Here is a 22,265-nt window from a genome sequence, read left to right on the forward strand (position 1 = left end):
AGGGGATGCAGTGATATACGAGAACAGAATCTCGTATCTTGTGGCCACCCGCGCCGTAGATCTTGGTACCTTGGTGCTGTGCCTGTAGATTGGCCATGCAATGACCACACTCTAATGTTGTTACTGGGCGGGCTGTAGATGCAAGGTTGGCTGCATGGATAGTGGTGTTGTACAGTTATAGCGTTGTGTAACGCAGCGTTTTCGCCAAGTCGAGGACTGAGAATTTGAAATTAGGAATACGATCCTCGTAAGGATGCAAGGGAGAACTCAGCTGCGTTTATCGAATGCAATCAGCCGTTACTGGGAAATGATATTGGAATACACCGTGGCCTGCCCATTTGGTCAGGAATTCTGAGTGTGATAGGAGCGCTTATTTAAGCTTAACTTGTTGAAATCGATTTGAAAGAGCTGATTGGAAGTACAGGGCGTGGTCTAAGAGGAATATATTAAACGCAAACATGGACTGAAAGGATATGTTTTCAAGATTAAGGAGTACAGACTCGAAATTGCTAGCTGGAAATACAGAACAAGAACAAACGCCGGCCGAGGACTGCTGTCGAGAAATCCAATGCCAAGGACTCGGTAAGAAGAACCCGACTTGAAAGGATTGTGGTTACATTCAGTCGATAGTACATCTAATAATGGGCTGTTTTCTAGGATAAGGCACTCGGAGTTTCGGACAACTTCCTTACCTTTGATCTAGGACCTTGTAAGCTGGATGGTGTCGTCTCGATTTACTCATCCACGATACCTACTCATAGTACTCTGAGTCAAGTGCTTACAATGGCCTTGAACGGCCTAGTTCACTAAGCTGTGGCATCATCCCCAGGATCTTGAACAACAAGGAATACATTATCAACAATCGTGGGGAAGTGAGATTCACAATGTGGAGGCATCTCCGTCCGGAAGTCATACTGAGATACTCAGATCCTGGGGAATACCTGGTCTATCATGAAGCGATTCTGGGGAAATATCATTAACGGGGAGATCCGGAGCCGTGTGGAGGTAAGAGAATCGGCGCTTGATCTCCGTGTGGCTGGCTCCCGCGGCGGCCGCGATGGCTTCATCACTTCACTTCACTGGAGAAGGCATCCAGAATGTTCAACTACCGGGGACTAAGCCGGGCGCTACGGCGTTCACGGGCTTTCGCCTCCGCGCTGCCGGTTCCCTTCCATCAGACCACTCCAAAGATCCCTGAGGGGATGAGATTGAAGAGCCAGTAGGAGTTGAGGATTTGAAACAAGAGGCGGGGGAAAACAGACGAGAATGACGCGGTTTGTATTGTATCTTGAGAGTTTGAGTTTGATGGGATCTGCGGAGAAGCTGGAGATGGTTGAAGTTTTGGTATGGATGGCTTGAGTGGGGGAACGGGTAGTCCAAGTTGAAGATTGCGGGGAAGATGGGGTAACATGAGGACATCGTAGATGATGAGAGGCTGTTATCATATCAAAATACAATTAATTATTACTTGATACTTGGTAATGCATTGTATATCATTGCTGCCTAGAATAAGTGGAAATATGATAGATATTTGAACTGCTTGACCGGTGAGAGATAACCCTCTGCTTGTCTCATTACCAAGCAGCCACAGATGTATATTCAGTCAAACTATAATGCACTTTGCACATCTTCATTTCAATATGTACGTGCCCAAGCTGAAAACCTCTATTCACCGTCTTGTCCTGTTTTCATATGCTGTAATAACGGCATCAACGGCGTGGCTGAAGAATCAGAAGAGCACGACTGGACAGACTGGTTTCCTCGCTTCTAGGGCACGTTCCAGAAATGAAGCGTCATATGCAGGTTCCCTAGCGCTAAACCATCTCCAAAATGTTTTTAGCGGGCTGATGTTCCAGGCGATGTCACTCCCAAAACGTGGCGGGACCGGCGGGAAGACCGTAGCGTGCGGAGCAAACACCGGGACTGGACCGTGCTATATGGGAGGGAGACTAAAGGAGGGAACGAATAGCCTTTTGGAGATTGGTTTGTATCACGAAACATATTGAGAGTGTCTGATTCGTTGGGGCTTATTCGAAAGATGTTTGACATGATTTGCTAGTTAATTGTTAGTATCAGAATACAGGGCTAGAATGAAGCCATGATCTCTTCCTTGTTCCTAGCTGAAGATCTTGTTTGAAGACTGATCATATCAGAGGTTGACTATTGGTTTGGCAGTGAGAAGAGGGGCAACTAAAAGTGCCGTTGAAGATGGAGATACAAAGTCTTGGCCGTGTTTAGAGCAGCGAACGAAAGAGAGAAAAACTGGGACTGATGAGGGGATACAAGGTTAGTTTTGAAAGACGTGCTTCCGATAGTTGGACCTAATGCATAGTGATAAACAGCGGATCCGATGTAAGATAGGTAAGGTAGGGATGCGAACAAACAGTTGATGATCAGTGAACCCCAGAATTAGAATCTGTGAATCTCTTTATGGACATGTTTGCGTCTGTGTCAAGAATGGGATGACATGACATGGCCCGTCCCCCGTCATCTCTGAACACAAGGTCTTTCATCTGGAGACACAGTAACATGACATGACATTACATTACATTACATGAGATGAGATGCCATGCACGATTCGATTTCAACAGTCTTCGAAATAATGGTGCAGGTACACCGATCAATTGTATCTAGTCCGCAGAAGACGCGGCGCTGATCACTAAAAAAGTTGGAGAAAATAAACTTCAACTTGGCATTGGAGATTCCTTTAGTGATTCACACTAACGAAACTACACACCAACCCTGATGATCTACTGCACTGTAAACCAATTAAGGATCATTCGCTAGTTTGACCCGACTCTCTCTCTATCCCTCTCACCTTTCCCTTCATCACGGCTCACACCTCGCACATGAGTTACATGGCCCGACACGCTCAGAGCGCCATCTCGCGTGGCCGCCCCTCGGAAACACAAGGAAAGAAGAGACAAAAAAGAGCGTCACGTTTAGCGTTACATGACCCATCTGCCGGGCTCCATAATGATTTTCAACTAACTCAAGTCAACCCAAGTCAAGTCATATCAAGTCAAGGACAATGTAAGTTGATGCGTGCAAGGATTGTATTCCCTGCAATGGTACCCCAAGCCCCCCCGCAAAAGAGAAAAGAAGACCAAGATTGTCATGCGCTGAGTATTTCTCTACACCCCTCCCCTTCTGAGACATAAGAGATTTTATACCCTGTTAATGTGGAGGAGAGATACATCGAGAAGGATTCTGACATGTGGTTCGTCGGTTAGTATAGTCGGCTGCAGTAAACGGACGGACAAACGGAGGAGACAAGGGAATTCAAGGGTTATGTTATGGTTGCATACTACTCCAATTCCTTTCTCTCCGCACTATCAAGTCCATCATCCTTCCATCGTTGGCTCAAGACGAGAAACGTGGGCGCCCAACTTCTCCACACGCCAAGTTAGGGGTCTAATACGTTGAGAAGTGAGGCTTTCCTAGGATAAACTCAAGCCTGGGGAGGTTAAATAATTGACTATTAAAAGGGCCACTTTCCCCATGTTTTCCGAACAAGATATTCTACCAGAACAGTCGAGACAAGCATTTACAACTATCATCAAGAACAGAAATAGGATCAGAATTAGAAACTTGCTTCTTCTTGCTTGTTTCTTTCTCCCGTTTCTCGCCTCGTTGATACTACGCAAATAAGAGGGTTTCCTTCCTTCCCCCTTGTTGCACCTGCACCGTCACTCCCGCGTCTAGGGTTCATCACCTTACTTGAATTGGCCCTATAGCTCCTTCTGTCTGTCTCTCATATTGACGAGATTAAGTTGCTCAGATACCACCTTCCTCCTCTTTTGAGCCTCCATTCTTAGGTTCCTTCCTCCTCTTCTGTCTCGGCTGGTTGCTTCTCTGCATCCTTGTCCTCCGTCAGTTCCTTCCCACCACGTTTTTTTTTTTTTTAGAAGCCGGCCCTACTTCTACCCTTCACCTTCTCGTGTGATCCTACGATACCTACAACCCTTGTCTGTCAAGTTTCTTCGATTGTTTGGGAGTTCTCATCATGAGCGACTACGATCGAAAGGAAACTTTGGAGGAGAAGGCCTCCACTTCGGAGGTTGATCTTGCCGGTGTTAATGACCCTTATGCTGGACTTACTGAGGAAGAGGCGAGGGAAGCTGTAAGTTCTATTGAAACAAATGTTTGATGACATGCACTAACAAGGTTCCAGGAGAAGAAGTTACTTCGAAAGATTGATATGAAACTCGTTCCTTGGGTATGACAACTCTGCACTATATAACATGTAACCTACTAACCACAATCCAGCTCTGCCTTCTTTACCTCATCTGCTTCCTCGACCGAACCAATATCGGAAATGCAAAGATCGCTGGTCTACTTGATGACGTGCATATGAACACTCACCAGTTCAATTCGACTTTGACCATTTTCTACATCTCATACGCTGTCTTTGAACCTCTTGCCAATGTCCTTCTCAAGTGGTCCAAGCCATCCATCTTCATCCCTGCTATCATGTAAGTTTGAATCCTTAGATGACCACTAACACAAAACTAATTGGTACTCAGGGTCCTCTGGGGTGCCTCAATGCTGGGAATGGGCTTCGTCAAAAACTGGGACGGCCTCATGGCTGCTCGATGGTTCCTTGGTGTCACAGAAGCCGGCCTCTTCCCCGGAATTAACTACTACCTCTCCTGCTGGTATAAGCGATCCGAATTCGGTGCTCGTGCCGCGTGGTTTTTCTCAGCTGCAGCTCTTGCCGGTTCTTTCGGTGGTCTCTTGGCTGCTGCTATCCAGAAGATGGATGGCGTCTCTGGAATTGCTGGCTGGGCATGGATTTTCATCCTTGAAGGTCTCATGACCATCGTTGTTGGCATCATATCGTTCTGGATGGTCCACGATTTCCCTACCGAGGCCAAGTTTCTCACTGATGAGGAACGCGCTCGTGTTATCTACCGACTCGCAGCCGACAAGCAATCTTCTGCACAGGACGAACAATTCAAGATGAAGTACTTCTGGCAGTCCCTCACCGACTGGAAGACTTACTGCGGTATGCTCATCTACATGGGTCCCCTGATGCCCCTGTACTCTTTCAGCGTCTTCCTGCCCACCATCATCCAGAACATGGCCTTCACCGACAAGAAGCAAGTTGTCAAGAACCAGCTGCTCAGCGTACCACCCTACGCTTTGGCCGCAGTTGTTACTATCTGCGTTGGTATCTACTCTGACAGACTCAACAAGCGAGGCATCTTCAACCTATGTGCTGCCCCTGTTGGTATGGCAGGCTTCATCATGCTTATCGCTTCTACCAACCCTGCTGTGCAGTACACAGGTTGCTTCTTGGGCGCACTGGGTATCTACCCTGTCATTCCAATCACAATTAGTTGGGTAGCCAACAATGTCGAGGGTGTTTACAAGCGAGGTATCACTCTTGGTTTTGTCATAGGATGGGGCAACCTCAACGGTGTTGTGAGCAGCAACGTCTTTATTAACGGCCCACGATTCTACCCAGGACATGGAACCGTCCTTGGATACATGTTTGGTGGTATCTTTTGTGGAAGTCTTCTCATGTATGTTTTGCTCTCGCGTGAGAACAAGGCGCGGTTGGCTGGTGAGCGGGATCACCTAGTGGAGGGCAAGTCTGAGGCGGAGATTCATGAGATGGGAGATAAGCGACCCGATTTCCTTTACACACTGTAAGAATGTTTACGATACATCAGAAATAGGAGGACTGTTAGTAGTGGATGATATTATCCAGGGTTATAGTTTGGAGCTCTTTTGGTACCTAGACTGTAAAGTGGCGTTGAGCTCAATCGACCCATTACCTGACTTGTCTCTTTTCTCTGCATTTTGTGACGGCTGTGTGCATAATTCTCTCATGTGAGAGCTGCAGGTGAGAAACTGTGCTGCGAGTTTGCCTTTCAGATAGCCAATTGAATGGGCTTTGGATGTTCTAGAAAAGTAGGTGAGCATAGCATTCCAGAGCCTGATTTGAGATTCAGCCAGCCAGAGCAAAGAAGCAAACAAACAGGGCAAATATGCAGTTGGACATGCTGACTGACCTATATACCACGTTGGTTCTGTACCTGAAATAGAACAGCCTATGCCATGCAGACACAGACATTAGACATACAGTAGTAGATGTGCGTGGGTGAGCATCGAGTCGCCAAGGAGAGTAGAGTAATTGGATCAAGGCCATTGTTTGTCGCAGCAGCCACCCGCCACGTTTCATAATTTGGCAGCTCCAAACGATAGAGATCCAAGCCTCAGCAGGGTAATCGAGCTCGAGTCTGCGCCGAGAAAGGCGTTGGTGATGTCACACTCTGATTCAGCCCATGGGAGCTTACAGCTTTAGCCTTTAAGTTGAAGCCCATGTTTCTCTTTTTTTCCCTCTCTCACCGCAATTGAAACGCGCTAAAGCTTGGTTAAAAATGTCAGCTCTGCTAGACCGTCACCTTGATTTGTGTGAGTTTAGTTGAGTCAGGAGAAGCTAGGTCTCCCCGAGTCCGGGGAGGCTGAAAGTTGGGACCATGTCATCTATTTAGAGATCGAGACTAGCGAAGCGCACAGGCGATGCCAAGGCCAAGGCCAAGCCTCAAATCGCGGGGTGGAAGATGCAACGTCGAGACTCGTTCGAGGGGCGCTTTTGTTTGTGTGTTTGGATCGTAGAGAGGACCAACAGGCATAGAAGCCCTCGAGTATTAGCATATCGAGTCACCGCTTTTAGTATGGAATAACCGTTCTGGTTGAAACTTGAAACTATCAACGGGAGATGGACAAATCTGGGGATGAGATTCTGGGGGAATGAGTGTTGGTGGATGGTATAAAGTTGGTGTTGGCCAAGGCGAGCGTGACAGTTGGTGACATTTTGATCCTCGAGATAGGATATCTCGAGTTGCGTTGTGTCGTCTAGAGAGAGAGAGAGGGTGCTTTGGCCATCAGTGTCACTGTCACTGTCACTGTCACTGTCACTGTCACTGACACTGCAAAGCCTACCTACCTACCTTGGCCAAGACTATAATTCGGAAAAAGACACACATTCACTCACTCTCTGATATTCCTTTCTCCTGGAGGACGACACTTTGAAAAGATTGGCGGCTGAGAAAAGGCAAGTTGCATAGCCAAGAGATTGTGTATATGTTTAGTCAAACTAACACATTCTATCAAGCAGGCTATTGCAGTCTGTATATCTCTCTGTCGAGACCACAAATGATCTTCGCTTCTCGAGAATTCATCCTCTCACAGTCCAAAAACATAAGAGGCAAAAGATCCCTCGTCTAACTGCAACGGCAGAAACGGGTGCTTGCATCGCGTTAATGTAACACGACGCTTCGACCTTGGCCTCTTTGGACGACTCAACCATTGTTATCCCTCTTCTCTTTTCCCTCTCTCACTCTCACTCACTCTCTTGTGCTATCTCTCATTTCTCTTCCTGTCTTCCACATTTGAACAACAAGTCACGCAAAAAGGGCATCACTTGACCTTTCCTCACTCCCTTCTCTCTCGCTCTCTTCTCTTCATCCTCATTTTCCACCTTCTTTTGCTTCACATCAAACATCTTTTGCTTCTTGCACTCGCTCCCCTCTCCCTTACTCGGGACTCGGGAAACGAGAAAACATCAACAATTAAAAAATGAGTTACAAGTTCATTGCGGGAAGAGGCGTGGAGCTTCTCGAACCGAGCCAGAGGACCACGCTGGTGCTGTTTGAGCGCATAGGAGGCTCTGTCAGTTTGGTCGCTGTCCTCTGTATCTTCATCGCGTATGCGCTCGTGCCAAAAGTTCGAAATGTTCAAAACACTTTCATCGTGTTTGCGAGCGTCGCGAATGTTGGTGCGAGTTGTGCGAGTATCATTGCCTTGGATGGTTTGGAACTAGGTGTCGCTTCGCCTCTTTGCCAGGCGCAGAGTTTCATGTTCCATATGTGAGTTGCCTCTCATATTCTCCTTGGGCTATCACTGACTTCATTTAGGTTCATGCAGTCTGATCCTTGGTGGTCTCTGGCCATGGCATTCAACGTCTTCCTCGTCTTCTTCTTCCGCGCCAAGCCCGACTCGTTCCGAAGATGGTGGTGGATATATTGTCTCATTTGTTATGGTGGCCCTTTTGCTATTGCCATGGCGTTGCTTCTGGTTAGAAACCCGAACCGCGGTCTTGTGTTTGGTGAGGCCACTGTAAGTTTTGTCTCAAGATTCAAAACAAAGGGGCATTATTGTTGACATGATGACAGATCTGGTGCTGGGTTAACCAGGATTGGGAAGGAATCCGTATATACACTTACTATATGCTCGTCTGGGTTTGTATCGCTGGTTCGATCATCTTCTATTTCATGGTTGGCTACCATGTCTTCCATACTCGGAACCAACTCAAGAGTTTGACTGCCTCCAAGAGCAGAGAGCCAGCCCATGTTGAACCACTCCAGCCTCAAGCTGTAAGTGTGTTCATTGTGCATATGAAATCCCTACTGACAGTGAATAGCAACGTCAAGTCGACTTCCTCTCGGTCCCTCAAGACTGTTTCTACGGCACTATCGTCACCGAAGTCCAGGTCGTTCACTCAACACCTTCAGCGAACCATCTCCCCAGTGAGCCCAAGCCCGCTTACACTGCTGGTCCATCGTCACCTCAAGTCTCATTCGACGAGCAACCACATACTGTGCAGGGATCTCACAGTCACTACTTCTCAACCTCTATATCTCCTGGTATTAACAGCAGAGAGCGAACTAGCATGTCCCCTCTCCGTCGCATAACATCAGCGACAAACCGAACCATCAACAGATTCGTCATCGACGATCCTATCAAGCGGGCTTACTTACGCACGAGCTTCCTTTTCGCCCTTAGTGTGCTGGTGACTTGGATCCCGAGCAGTCTGAACCGCATCCACAGCTGGCTCGTCGGTACATCTCCCTACGAGTACCACGTCGCCACAGCCGCCGTCCTTCCCCTCCAAGGACTCTGGAACGCGGTCATTTTCTTTGTAACGAGTGGAGGACCCCTTAGAGAATGGTACAGAAATCTACGCCAGCCTCAGGCGCTGGAGAGAGAGATGATTGAGATGCGGGCGGAGCATGATGAGCATGTTGGAAGAAGCGGCGAGAGTTTCCTGGACGACACAGACTCCGGTAGTGACGTTGAGCTGCGAAGAATGGGAGAGGCGCCGGGCAAGAGATCGGCGAGTCTTTGAGGGGAGCTTAGAAAGGAACTTTTCTTATGTCTGCCTATATGTACGCTGAGAAGATTTATGGCTTGTGATGAGTGGCGATGTGTATCGCAATCTAGACTAGAATACTAGACTTGACGATAATTGGAATCTGATGAGTCAACTGTTGACTATGAAGCATGTCTCTAAACTCTCAAAGAGGAACAGTCATGTAGAAATAATTCATTGTATTTGTAACTGGCTACATGGCAGCACCGTGAATCACAAGGGTCTTTCCAGAGTTTCCAATTTCCTGCACCGCAGATTGCTCCACAGCCAGGAGAAGACTACTCGCCCGTACGAGCAATTCTACCACTGATCAGCACATACCGAGCAATGATGAACTAGAATCATACCTTCATACACAAGCTTGTAGTGAACTGGCGGATCATCATCTGGACCCGAGATGAGTGGCATCGTTTCAGATGCTGCCGGTGCAACGCTGAATCGTATCCCAACGTTGTTATGCGTATCAATCCAGATAATGTTCTCTGAGTCGGACTGAGACTTATCCTGTCTGCTAGCCATTTTGGCGAGCCACTTTCGGAAAACGCGTATGACCCCATCGACAATGTTAACATGGCTTATGAATAGTCCGCTCCTTGGACCCTCCTTGACAAGGTTCGTAACAGCACACAACTGGGAGAACATCTCTCCATCATCAAGGTTCACGTCTTGAGTGGCGGTATCATCTTCAACATCATCAGAGGGTTGCGCCTCCGTGGGACGTCTTCGGCTCCTCTTGATACTGCGGTTCTCCGGTGCAAAGACTGGCTTGTAGGAAGCATACAAAGATCGCAGATCAGACAACTCGGGCGTATCTTCACTAATGGGCTGACCGTCTTGCGCCGCGACACCCTGATAACGACATGCCAAATAAGGCGTGTAAAGCTGGTCGCTTGGATGGTAACACTCTAAAATAAGCTTATTATCTGGAAGAAGGGCAGCTTGGAGCAGGCGTTGATGAACGAGACGAGTGACAAGAGAGCAGATGCGGCGGTTAATCGGAGCAAAAGAGAGTAAATCTTGAGTTGAGAAGGGAGCCAAGATTGAGGTGAGAGTCTAAAAGAAAATTAATTCCTTAAAATGTCTCATATTTTCTGGGGAAATTCACTTCATTTGGTAAAATCTCGGTGAAGCTGTCGTGAGGCGTCATCATAGACTATGGCTCTCTGAGCTCAGGTTGGATAAGATAAAGGTGGCGATAGGATTAAACAGCCAGTATTTTATCCACAAAGACCAGAAACTTAATGATAGAGTAATTGATAAATAGCGGGCGTAGTTTAAACTCAATGGAGGAAAATTCGGGCGTTGATGAGGACTCTGAGTTCTTGGCGGTGATATGTTGGGTGTAACTTTGCAGCTTCAAGACGAGGGTGACAGCTTCATTAAATGTCCTAAAACGTGGGGGAGGGGCAGGCTAATTTAGTCAGCATCCGCAAGTCCGAATGACGAAATACCTTTGATAAGTTGATAACATTATCGACTCTTGTCTCAATAGAGAATCCTCCCATTATATTAAACAGATAACCCTGATAAATTCTATTCTCGCCGCCAATGCCAGTTCAAAGATGCCGAATACCTGTAAATACTCACCCTGGAGCCTTTACATCAACTCCACCACCCATATCTGGAGAGCGCGAACTTGATAGAAATTATCAGCCCCCTCATTGACTTTTTTACAATTTAACTTCCTCAATAGAACGGCAAGTGGCTATTAAGTCTGTTGATATTTACCGCGCGGCTGTTGGCTTTCATGGAGTTGAATGTTTGGCGCCAACCCGGAAGTATAACAACCAATGGAGATGTCCTTTACACGAGCGTGCATCCAATGACAAGGGCAGGCGTAACCTCAATTCTTCATTGAACTGAATGGTGATTCCTGGATCTGACTGTTGAGATTTAGAAGCACCATTATGATACCTGTATGGTTAGTGGTTAGTGGATGTAAATGTCGGAGCCGGAAGCCGGAGCGGAACGGGGGCCGGAAGCCACTCCACTTTAATCCGTTTAACCTCAACCTTGCCTCAACCTTCAGCTTCACGACCACGAGGAACTTAAACATCATATGAATACAGACTCTAAGACCCATGGCACTCCATATATTTCTACGGTAGGTCTCGGCATAGTTCTATCAAAATATGGCCATTGCCTCTAATCTGGAACTGATCCTCAAGAGACTCAAAAGCTCAACATTTCCGCATGGGGTCTTCCTCAGAGTTCAGCCTCAACATATGGTGCAATTGCTTTCACTCTTGATAGAATCATAACATCAGCTTCTTTGCCGTATCAAATCTACCCTCGGCCAAACCAGAAACTCCCCCTCGCCATCTCGATGCCTCCACCAACTCAATACGCGCAGGGCTTGAGCATCTATTCAATACAAACGCTCATTGAAGGCACAGAATTGGCGGAAAAAGACTTGAGGCTCAAAATGATGGAGAAATCACTTTCCAGATGGTCTGATCATTGAGGGGAAGTAAACGCCATGGCTCTCAACTCGCAACATGACCGGAGAAGGAAATCCCACTCGCAGAATCAAGTGACCTTGTTTCTATAAAGTCTCATGAATCCTGAGAGATCCATTCTTCTCTAGCACCATATTTTGAACCTCTAATACACGGCACAGCTCTTCCGAAGCAATGCGTTTCAATATCCTGGTGGGCTTCGGCCTTCTGGCAGCCGAGCCTGCCCTTGCAGTCCCCTGCCCACCGAGTAAGTAGCAAAAGAGTCATGCAAATACAGAGCATCTACTTACAGAACGTCTTAGGAAGCACCACAAGTATCTTCGTCGCTTCGCTGACTATTACTGAGACGCTGAATATCACAAGTGTCTTCATCGCCCCGACTACTACCACTGACACTGTCACTGCTGCGGTGACGAACTCTACAACATTGACGGACACTGTGCTTGAGACCAACATTGTTAACTTAACGGCCATGGTAACCTCTACAGAGGTGGATCTTGTTGTTGTGACCAATACCGCAACTGTCAACGCCACAGAGACTCAGTTTGCTACTGTCAACTCAATCGAGGTCCAGACTGTGACCGATCTGACCACTGCCACCACAACTGCAACTGTCAACTCTACGGAGACAGACGAGGTTACCAGCACTCAGACTGCAACTGCTAACAATACAGTTCTGTTCACAACCACTCAGGTTGATGTCCAGAGTAACACCGAGACTGCTACAGTCAACTCTACGGTGTTATTCACGTCCACAGAGATTGACTTCACCACATCAACCGACGCGACTACAGCTACAACTGTCGTCTTCGTCAGAAACTCAACTACCATCACTCAGACTTCCACTGTCAATGCGACAGAGACAGCCTTTGAGACTCAGACTGCTTTTACCACTGCTACTGTGAACACTACTGCCACAGCGTTTGCAACGGCAACGGTCAACGCTACAGCCACTACATTTGAAACCGACACAGCTTTCACTACCGCAACAGTCAATACTACCGCAACAGTGAATACCACAGCTACAGCTTTCCAAACTGACACGGCTTTCGTGACCTCGACTGTCAACACTACTGCCACAGTCAACACCACGGCCACAGCTTTGCAGACTGACACCGTCTTCACTACTTCAACTGTCAACGCTACCGACACAAGTACGTCCACAGTGACAACAACACAGACCGTCTTTGTGACAGCTACTGCATCTCCCACCGATGTCACATCCACAGAGACCAGCACTGAGGTTCAGACTGTCGATGCCACTTCTGTAGTGACAGATACTGTCGACTCAACTTCTACAGTAGTTGTTACTGCCACTGTAACATCCACTGTTGCTACTCCGTCTGCAAGCCCTAGCGCTGGTCCTGCGTCTCCTTTCGCCGCTTCACCAGCCTCTAGCTCCTCAGACACAGCCTCTGCTGCTGGAACCGCAGCTACAACAACTACAGTAGTAGCACCTGTGGGCACTACGAGTGCTTCTAGTGCTCCTGTTGCTTCAGACCCTACGTCTTCACCAGCAGTGGCCTCTTCTGATCCTACTTCTGCTGCCACTGGAGCTGCTACCACTACAACGGCGGTCGATGGCGCTCCCGTCGATGACACCCCTACGCCTTCAGCGGCTGGTCCTACGGACACTGGCACTGCTACTGAGGAACCCACTGCCTCAGCCATTTAGACTATCTAATTAGGCCTACTACTAATGGCATAGAAAAGAGTCCGTTTCTGATTCATGAGTGATGATTTTGAAATGTAACTGGAGATGAGGAGATAGCCGGATCATGCTTCCTTTGTATTTGAAGGTCCGGTATCATAATGGAGGGGTTTCAAACGACTTAGGTGTGGCTGATATGGGACAAGTACATCGTGGAGCCGTACCGGGAGCTTGCTTGATATTGTGTTACTGGTAACTCGAAGTCTTTCCTTAAGAACTGGATCGTCCATAATTGGTTTTTCATTTTGTCAAGCAATATACATGTGTTGGGCTCCGTGTTGCGTTGAGTATAGCCATGACATGAGCCAAGTGATCAACATCGTTCCTCGGCATAATCAATTACCCCAATGATTTACTGAGACATGTTACCAGAAAACAAACATATGATCGTCGATCTAACATATGAAACATCTGCAGTGATAAGCACATCATTTTTTCCCAGTGTCATCCATCCAGGATAATGGGGTTATCCTCTCACGAAGCAGATTGTGTAACTCGGCACCTTGGACAGATAGGAAATAGAGTTCCCATCGGATAACCGCCGATTAAAGGAGAAGAGCGAATTTCTCTAGATCGCCGCTAAGTTGTGAGACGTTACAAGGGCAAGTGATGGCGAAGGGAAGAGACAAGGTTTTTTTGTTATACGACGTTATGCTGGGTGGACCCTGAATTAGAGGAGAGAGCTATGCTGTGTCATATAATCTCCGATAAAGGAGTACAACGAGAACCTCCTGTACACAGAATGTAGTTTGCCTTCAGGTTAGGAATAGAGTATACAGGAATTGCCTGCTCAGGGGTATACCCTAACAAAGACAAACGAAACAATAGACCACCGGGAGTATTGATGTTTCAGTTTAAATACAACTGAATATATGATATCCGTATTATATCGGAGCTGCAACATATGCCGACATCATGCCGTCTGTATGTCTCAGTGTGTAGCTTAAACAACGCCTCATTGTTACTTCTCCAACCGGGGCTTTGACAGTTTTGGGAGACCGGGGAGAAGAGTTATGATCATTGCCAAGATGAGTCTTGCAGACATACGGAAAGATAGACAGCAAGCAGCAAGATCATCGTGTTGCATTCTGTTGTGCTTCTGAGCTGTCAGGACTGCGGATGGTTTCCGCTGCCATGGTAGAGATATTTGCAGCAAAAGTTCCCATACCACCTAGCTCTATTGGTTTACTTGCCGTAAAGAAGTGGCCTGTAGCCGTTGACTTGGTCATAGATTTTAAACTCACTTACTAAAGACAACTGAAGGCGCTAACATATGAAACTGGACGGTCGAATATCTCCGATATCGTTGACCGTCGACGACTTCCTCGGTGATACTACATAAAAACACTCCACAACATCTATTCATCCAGAGAAACATGCATCAACTGGCATCTCCCCGCCAACTCTTGCAGTTGTGTCGTGACATCACAATGTAGCATCCCGTCAATGATATGCACGTCAGTCTCCCTGCCACTCAACTCTTCGTGGGGGCGCATCTCGTCAGCCCGGAAGGTCTAGTCTCTTTGTTTTCCGCTTAGGATTACTGATATGATGGCCATTAGTGTTCGAAAGGCGGAAGGTCTCTGGGTCGAGTTGTGCAGAGTATCGGGATCGGCGAGAATGAGTTTGCCGTGTCGCGCGCAATCTTGTGTGACATTGTTTAGAGAGATAGACATGGGGTTCATGGAGCAACTGTTGAAAGCAAACATTGCATTATCTATGCAGAGACGAGTTCCAGATTTACGAAGCGATGGTGGGTGGTAGTGGACCGCTTCGTTAAAGCGATAGGGGCTTGTAATCTTCTAGTGATAGCATCTAGATCCTCGCTGTTGATATTGTAAGACTGACCTCGAGGTCCAGGACGAATATTTGATTGTATCCGTGAGTATTTCGCGGACATAAGATTGAACTAGGACAGATTCAGGCTTGTTACCTTATTTCTCCAGGTGCCTAGATCCAAGTCCGTTGCAAGTGCACTGGCAACAAGGGAACTATATTTGGCATCAATATCATTCTCTTAAATCTGCCAGGTAATAAGACCGAAGAAATCCAATAAGAACCGTCGGGTTTTATCGAAATATCCTGACAGTATGTAACATAAATGATAAGCATATATCTGTTGGTTGCTTGATACATAATCGACCACCAAAATTGCAACTGGATGTTACTCAGGCCTCATGCTTCTCTCAGTAAAGCCTATGTAACTCATTATAATTTCCACTATCGGCCAATCTGACTTGAATAAACAAAAGAACTCATCCCACAGGGTGTGAGTTTTCAGTCAGATTTTCCAAGATAAGGAATAATATGTGTGAGGATTGGGTGACATGTAATGCTATAGGGCAAAAGCGCGAAAAGCTTATCACCGCCTAGATGACATTTGGCAATAAAGAGTCTTCCAAAGGCAATCAGAATACACGCCACATCAGCTGATATGCGTCAAACAACCTTCGGACTTGGAAGAAAGCGCGAGAGCCCGATACCGAGGCTCAAAGTCCGATGAGGTTTGTCTGATATAAACATGCTCAAACTTGACCGACGATCGTCACGAAAAGAGCCAAGTGTGTTGTCCACAACGAGTGTCCTTGTAGGTTATCATTCTCTCAGGGAAATCTTCCGACGGGTTGAGCAACAATTCCTTTTTAGAAGTTGTGTTCCGTTTCGATACCAAGAGTCGTTACCTGCCTAGTCGAGTAATTGTGAAATGATCAAGGCCTCATGTCAGCAATGGCATCGATGCCGTTGGCGTTGATTGACCAGTTCATAAGGCTAAGCGAGTAAGCCGTGATCTGGCCTCGCGGCTTAGACCCTGTTCCTGCGGCTTTCTTATTTGTCGTGACATTTCATAGGAGTAAGCATATCTCCGACTGGCTCCAACCCCAGGTTGTGCCCGGCTAGTTCTTATCCCCAACCTGACTAGTTTTCCGTCGGGGTGTTTATACCACTCGGAAACACTTCCAAGGCCGGTAGAGAAAACCCAAATCTTGCGTCAGACCGGCCCGTTCCCGCGTAAGCCTCATCCGTTGTAGCGCGGAGGGTATTTACTCCGTCAAATGTAATGTACGCAACCCGTACCGATGTATCAGGAAGGCCGTGTAAGCCGGCGGTCGGCATTTCGGCATGGCTGAACGTTTGATCCCCACTTATGCTGATTTTTGAAGAAGGTGCCTATGGCTTGTGGGAGTAAGACTGATGAAACTGTATTCATCTTCGCCTAGTCCGTATGTTTCTTTCGATGTAGTTGTGTATATTCATTTGGTCGTTGCCGTGATGTTGTAAATTGTCAGCCACCACACCCTCAATTCCGCCAACTCCCCCTACGCATGATCGATCCTTGGCTTCCTGGTGGCGGCTCACAGTACCTGGGTCCAATGTGTGCTGGCGTGCCCGACAGACTTCGGCCTCGTTTCCACGTGGTGGATCTTCCCATTGCGGCAACATTGGAGATATTGGTGATTATCATCATCAGTTCATTCTATGAGCAGCATGCCGTATATGCAAAATGAGGACTCGTCGCTTCGACATTGAACAGCCGGTCCTGACGTGCTTGATAAGCCCAAATCTGAAGTTTATTCATCAGGCGGTGCTGGTCTGATTCTGACCACATCATTCAAGCCAGCTGGCCGTCGCCGTGATTTCAGGGCCCTGTTTGCTCATAGAAGTTTCGAGAAGTTCAAGATATCCTCGTTGGGGATATCAAAAACAGCCTTCTGGTCATTGTCAATGCGAATTGTAATGGCTGTCGATCAGCATGCAAGGATCCCGCGACCAGATCCCCGTGTGGCACTCCAACGCATCCATGAGGAGAGAACAAGGGGGTCTTTCTGGTTATCTGACAAAGTTTCCGTTTTGTCTCCTCAATGCCTGCCTCGTTTCTTGGTAAGACGGCTCCAAATACGATGCTCATCCAATACGTCTCTCTGTGACACTCCCGAGGTTGGAAGTCTGTCACGGGACGTTGAAGGAACTATCATTAAACGAGGCCTTGATCGTGCTGTTACACAGAAATCCTGCCCTGGACTGCATTTTTTTCTTTGAAACATTCTTGAGGGCAGCTACTTTGCTTGTGATAACAGACTGCGGCCATTGTCAGATGGTGAAACCAACCATCTAAGTTTTCGGTGAGCAGGTATTGGCATCTTTGTGCTCATGCTTATCGTTTTTTGCAGCATGTTCAGTGTTACATCATTCCAACACTCCGCCCCGGTGCGCGGCTCTGTCATACTAAGCTGCCTGCAGTTCCGACTGGTTCGACTTGAAGAATGTTTCGGAATGACAAACAGCAGCTCAGCCTTGCCGTGTCGCAAAAGTTTGTCCAATTGCGATTCTCGTATCGTTCTCTCCAGTCGCAGAAATAGAGTCGTGGCCAAGAATTGAATTAAGCTTTTGAGTGGTTAAAGACAGACCCTCGACAATGTAGCACAGGACATGGGGAAGAAGTTTGGCTACTACGTCGATACTCAGGGTTCGATGGCCTAGATCTTTGGGTTCTCACAACTCGAAACCAGGACAGGCATGAGGTGATTGATTGCGTATTCCATCGCTCGCAGACGGTTTCTTCGGCCATTTCTCTGCCAGAGAAATGGAGGCGTGTACAGAGTAAACCAGGCGTTGTAAGATGCAGGAATGCCTGTCAAAGGATGCATAGCGCCATATTTGGTCCTGTAGCAAGTGCGTAAAACATCTGCCGGCAGTGCAATCTTCAGCTTTTTGGCCCGCAGCGGCAAGGATGCGCACCACGAACTATCATAGGCTGTTGTTTGCTTCGTGTATGCAAAAACGGAGAATCCTTGTCAAATCGAAAATTGTAAAGTCTCCAATTAGTTGTTCAATATTTGTTGATGGAAAGTGAAAAAGGACAAAAGTGCCAAGGTCTTGAAGCCCGAGGTTGATGTGACGCAAAAGCTTAAGTAATTCTGAGGGCCTGTGTAAGTCATAAAGTACATATCCAGAAGGAGGGTGCTTGGCCCGCTATTTCCATACACTGAGTTACTATTGATTTGGAAGGAGAAGCTTTAGTTAGGTACTACCTTATCAAGGCAGGTAAGAGGTAAGTAACTACCTTCCTTTGATCCGGGTGAAACTGACCGCCGAACTTGGCTCACGCATCTCAACCTCCATCAAAACGTTGGCAATGGAGGGCTTCTTCTCTGTAATCCTTTATTTCGTTACAGACACGAGCATTCGAGTTCCCCCCTTGTTAAGACTCTAGCGCCAACTTTCTGCAAGACATTTCTGTGCCGCCATCAAAGCGGCGCCCCCGAGTCCTGCGGCCACACTCAAGATGTATCGATACCAATAACCAGGCAAAGACGTCCGGGGCTACCTACGATATGACGAAGTGTGTAACCTCGAGTCCATCGACTAAGCTCCCGTGGATGTACACGAATTTGTGTGCTTGTACCGATGGAGCTGACGGTATCGCGGCCTTGATCATCATTATGCCAGCGAGCAAGCCACTGTCTTGCCGTGGGGGAGACAAGACCTCCACAACTTTCTCGAGGTTAACCGTTCCTTTGAACCTCTCGCTGACTTGTTTCTAAGATAATTTCTCACGTAATGATATCGGTTGTCGTACCGCAATTCTTGTCCTCCTAACGAGCCTGCTCCCCCTCTTTCAGACCTGTCAAATGACTGAATGCATCCAGTACTTGGCCACTCATCTATATCCTTGAAAATTTTATTGAAAACCGATGGGACCCCGTAGCCTTTGAATCTTTTTAATCGGTAAACAAGAACGAAATGTGGAACAACCAGGGCAAAGAGGTTTGTCAAAAACATCATCGATCTTGCTAAGAGGCATTGACTGACTGGAACGAAAACAGCCGCAAATGTGGTCTACACATGACTTGGCTTGTGCGCACTGTCGAGCACGGAAGATTAGATGTGGAAGGGAACGGCCGCAATGTGAAAGTTGCAAGCGAGACGGTGTTGAGTGTCGATACTCGTCTCCCGGCAAGCGTGTCAATCATGTCAAACTCTTGTGAGTCTGGAAGCGCCATTTGTTCCCCCACGACTGGTGCACAAAGGCTTACAAACCTGTTTGTGTTTCAGATGTCAAAACTTCGAGGCTCTCGAAGGCCAGCTGCACAGCATCCAGAATGATCTCTCAGACCTGACATCACTTGTCAAAGGTGGGAGTAGTGTAAGATCTTTATCCCTTCCTGCTGAAGAATGGATCCCCGAGAACCATTCTGGGACGGATTCGACAGCAATCCCTTACACAAACCGTCATATTGTCCGAAACACATCACAATCACTTGATCTTTATCATGGACCATGCTCTCTATATGCCCTTTGCAAGGAATTTAATGACAATCCATTATTTTGTGTCTCGGAGAACAATAGCTCTGGACAAAATGCTGTTTCTGAGCAGATGATGTTACAAGAGATGCTTATTGAGGCAAGCAATGAGCCTCACTTAGACATGCTGTCTCATCCTGTCGGTATATGTCTCCCACCTCGACAGTTTCTCAACCTTGTCGTCGGTCCTTTCTTTAAAAACGTCGATTATGCAACTGATGTCTTTGTGCGATCGAATTTCCAACCCCATGTCGACCGAATCTATTCACAACCCATTGGGCCTGCAGACGAAGGCTGGGCTGTCTGTTTCAATGTCATTGTTCTTCTCGGTATCAAAAAAGAGCCCACAATCCAGGGCAACAGCCACTTTGTCCAAACACTCCTACAGACATTAAAAATGGCCATCAACAACCCTCGAGTATTCTTAACACCAAGGCTTGTTAATGTCCAGGCACTTGCTCTTTTGGTAAGATACATCTTGGCTCTTATTGTGAAACTTAACTGACTGGTGGCAGAGTTATGTGGCCGAGCAGTACAGTACGACTTCCCTTGCGGAACTCGTCTTCGCCCAAGCCTGTCTGTTGGCTCGTACCATGGGCCTTCATCAAAGCAATGCATCTTCCAATGACCTTCCACCCGAAGACATATTGGAACGACACAAAGTTTTTCGATCATTATATATCAGAGATAAAAATATTGCAATATTCCGTGGGTCTACGGCCTGGCTACCAGGCTATGATTCCGGCATTCCCCCTTCCTTTGACGAAGCCGAAACAGGAATACCCGACTTGTTAGCCCGCCTAGAGCTTGCAAAGCTTCAGGATGAAGTTTATCAGGCCTTCCATGCCGCTGGTGCACCCAGCTTGCATCCTTCGAGACATAACCAGGTCCTAGCACAGCTACAACAGAGATTGGAACAGTGGTCTTCAACTCATAGCATCATGCAGAGGACTTTGACATCCGCTGAAACGTTCTCTCTCATGTTATCTTTCTTCGCAACAAGGATCTGCTTAAGCAAAGACAATGATGACATGAGATCCACTCATCCTTTCAAGGATGCCAAAGCATGCTGTCTTGTCTTCTTACTAGCCACAACTACAAAGCCAGATTTGCACCTTTCTGAGACTTTGAAAGAGATATTGGGACAACACAAATCTCTCGACCAACCTAGCTCAAGAAAGACGAAAAGAAATTCTCGAACACAACCCGCTGTATCCGAAAATGATGATTATGCGACATCAGCCCTTCCTCGGTTGGCTGCAACATTCCCACTAGCGGCTGCGTTCATGGTTGCTAAAGGCATCTTGTTGGAGCCAATAGGAGAGGTGGATGGCACCCCCAGTCGGCCAGAAGAGGAAATATCACTTTTGGAAGCTCTTCGGGATCGATTTGCGACGGCTGCCGAACAAGCCCATATTGATAACCTCGCATTAAGTTTCAGTAGAATCCTGGGTCTATTGGTTCGAGTTGTACGCCAAAAACGATCGCCTGAAGCAAACAACACCCCTTCTTTAGCCTTCAACGAGCTGCCGACTCTTCATTCAACAAGATCATCCAGCTCTTTACAGGAGAGTGTGGTTAGTTCTTTTAGAGATACACCACCAGGTCCCGAGAACTTTTCAACAGTTAGTTCTATCAGTGAAGCCGTCTCAAATTCTTCTCTTCTCTTACCATTTACTCAGCCATTGGAGGACTCGGCCAGCGGCTCATCGTGGTTTGGCGACGTGGGTCAAGGCATTGGGCTTAACAACACCCCAGTTCTAATGGCCTGGCCTGGTCAACATAAGCGACAGTCTGAGGAAGCAGATCACCTCACCAAGAGACCAAGAATGTCCTGCCAAGAGGAATACCTGGATATTCCTACAGTGTATCCTGATCATGGTTCACGAACTGAAGATGACTCTTTGTTCACGTTCGACTTTCTAAACACAGGAGCGGATATTTCTGTTTTCGATATGGAAGACTAGTTATTTACTCAATTTGTTTCTGCTTACGGGATTATTGGTGCTTCTGCTGTTGTAGGGCAATACATCGGACTTGACTCTCCTTGCCCGTGTTCTCGAACTGGATCTTGGTGGAATATATGCGGAACAAACGTACAATACACTACTAGGACTGATATTCGGTGCTGATTCGATAGCGACAATTAATCGGTGATATATCTCTATATCAAATTTCTTCCAATTTACTTCAATAGGATCACATGCTCAATTGAGTATGGAAGGCTATCTGAGAGTTATAGCCATGGGAAAGTTAGGCTTTCCTCACGATGCATATTCTGATACGAATACCCTGTATCTGGCATTCCCCGCAAACGACAACCACACCCTTTGCATATCCGTGCTGCTATGCTCTGCTTCCATTACACTAGATCCTATCACAAGCTAACATCGACACATGATATCATTCTTATCAAAGCACCGTTTCGCCTTGGCAGTAGCACTTTGACTGGTCTGCGCACCATCAAAGTCCCTCAAGCTTGTTTTCTTTAATCTACCTCTGCTTAAATGTGCCGCTGATATCATGGCCTGACCGCGGGCTACGAGAATGGTCTTGGATATCATCAATCCCGCAGCAGCTGTGCGACTCTTGTTCAGCATTAGATACCTTGAGTGCTTTATGCCAAGAC

At 47.1% G+C, this 22,265-nt stretch overlaps 6 protein-coding genes across 6 annotated transcripts; 4 read left to right on the top strand and 2 right to left on the bottom strand.

Annotated features, from left to right (window-relative positions):
* Positions 1 to 4,006: 4,006 nt before the first annotated feature.
* BKA55DRAFT_540288 (major facilitator superfamily domain-containing protein) lies at positions 4,007 to 5,658 on the top strand (the record flags this gene model as incomplete). The annotated part of the gene is made up of 4 exons (XM_046190243.1): positions 4,007 to 4,123; positions 4,175 to 4,219; positions 4,270 to 4,475; positions 4,527 to 5,658. The coding sequence occupies 4 exons, from the start codon at positions 4,007 to 4,009 to the stop codon at positions 5,656 to 5,658; spliced, it is 1,500 nt and encodes a 499-aa protein (XP_046048665.1).
* Positions 5,659 to 5,718: 60 nt separating this feature from the next.
* Positions 5,719 to 6,342, bottom strand: BKA55DRAFT_388829 (uncharacterized protein). The gene is made up of 2 exons (XM_046186002.1): positions 6,092 to 6,342; positions 5,719 to 5,911 (listed from the first exon to the last, which is right to left on the bottom strand). Exons 1-2 carry the CDS (start codon positions 6,188 to 6,190, stop codon positions 5,780 to 5,782), a joined length of 231 nt encoding a protein of 76 aa, XP_046048666.1. The 5' UTR covers positions 6,191 to 6,342; the 3' UTR covers positions 5,719 to 5,779.
* Positions 6,343 to 7,590: 1,248 nt separating this feature from the next.
* BKA55DRAFT_690980 (uncharacterized protein) lies at positions 7,591 to 9,139 on the top strand (the record flags this gene model as incomplete). The annotated part of the gene is made up of 4 exons (XM_046199591.1): positions 7,591 to 7,880; positions 7,929 to 8,130; positions 8,187 to 8,387; positions 8,435 to 9,139. The coding sequence occupies 4 exons, from the start codon at positions 7,591 to 7,593 to the stop codon at positions 9,137 to 9,139; spliced, it is 1,398 nt and encodes a 465-aa protein (XP_046048667.1).
* A 188-nt stretch (positions 9,140 to 9,327) lies between these two features.
* Positions 9,328 to 10,504, bottom strand: BKA55DRAFT_570217 (uncharacterized protein). Its single transcript, XM_046192987.1, has 3 exons — positions 10,269 to 10,504; positions 9,511 to 10,216; positions 9,328 to 9,463 (listed from the first exon to the last, which is right to left on the bottom strand). Exons 1-3 carry the CDS (start codon positions 10,311 to 10,313, stop codon positions 9,357 to 9,359), a joined length of 858 nt encoding a protein of 285 aa, XP_046048668.1. The 5' UTR covers positions 10,314 to 10,504; the 3' UTR covers positions 9,328 to 9,356.
* Positions 10,505 to 11,796: 1,292 nt separating this feature from the next.
* On the top strand, positions 11,797 to 13,297 carry BKA55DRAFT_540291 (uncharacterized protein; the record flags this gene model as incomplete). The annotated part of the gene is made up of 2 exons (XM_046190244.1): positions 11,797 to 11,869; positions 11,925 to 13,297. 2 exons carry the CDS (start codon positions 11,797 to 11,799, stop codon positions 13,295 to 13,297), a joined length of 1,446 nt encoding a protein of 481 aa, XP_046048669.1.
* A 5,679-nt stretch (positions 13,298 to 18,976) lies between these two features.
* Positions 18,977 to 21,828, top strand: BKA55DRAFT_388903 (uncharacterized protein). The gene is made up of 4 exons (XM_046186004.1): positions 18,977 to 19,099; positions 19,159 to 19,316; positions 19,388 to 20,102; positions 20,152 to 21,828. The coding sequence occupies exons 1-4, from the start codon at positions 19,076 to 19,078 to the stop codon at positions 21,601 to 21,603; spliced, it is 2,349 nt and encodes a 782-aa protein (XP_046048670.1). The 5' UTR covers positions 18,977 to 19,075; the 3' UTR covers positions 21,604 to 21,828.
* The last annotated feature ends 437 nt before the right edge of the window (positions 21,829 to 22,265 follow it).

Source organism: Fusarium redolens (genome assembly GCF_020744475.1).
Source record: "Fusarium redolens strain MPI-CAGE-AT-0023 chromosome Unknown BKA55scaffold_9, whole genome shotgun sequence".
NCBI classification, from domain to species: Eukaryota; Fungi; Ascomycota; class Sordariomycetes; order Hypocreales; family Nectriaceae; genus Fusarium; species Fusarium redolens.

Coding starts and splice junctions, on each gene's coding strand:
- BKA55DRAFT_388903 (XM_046186004.1), top strand. CDS start 19,076: ATGTGGAACAACCAGGGCAAAGAG. Junction 19,100..19,158: donor GGAACAACCAGGGCAAAGAG/GTTTGTCAAAAA, acceptor GAACGAAAACAG/CCGCAAATGTGGTCTACACA. Junction 20,103..20,151: donor TCCAGGCACTTGCTCTTTTG/GTAAGATACATC, acceptor GACTGGTGGCAG/AGTTATGTGGCCGAGCAGTA.
- BKA55DRAFT_388829 (XM_046186002.1), bottom strand. CDS start 6,190: ATGAAACGTGGCGGGTGGCTGCTGCGACAAACAATGGCCTTGATCCAA. Junction 5,912..6,091: donor ACCCACGCACATCTACTACT/GTATGTCTAATG, acceptor CTACTTTTCTAG/AACATCCAAAGCCCATTCAA.
- BKA55DRAFT_570217 (XM_046192987.1), bottom strand. CDS start 10,313: ATGATGACGCCTCACGACAGCTTCACCGAGATTTTACCAAATGAA. Junction 10,217..10,268: donor CCGAGATTTTACCAAATGAA/GTGAATTTCCCC, acceptor ATTTTCTTTTAG/ACTCTCACCTCAATCTTGGC. Junction 9,464..9,510: donor CTACAAGCTTGTGTATGAAG/GTATGATTCTAG, acceptor GATCAGTGGTAG/AATTGCTCGTACGGGCGAGT.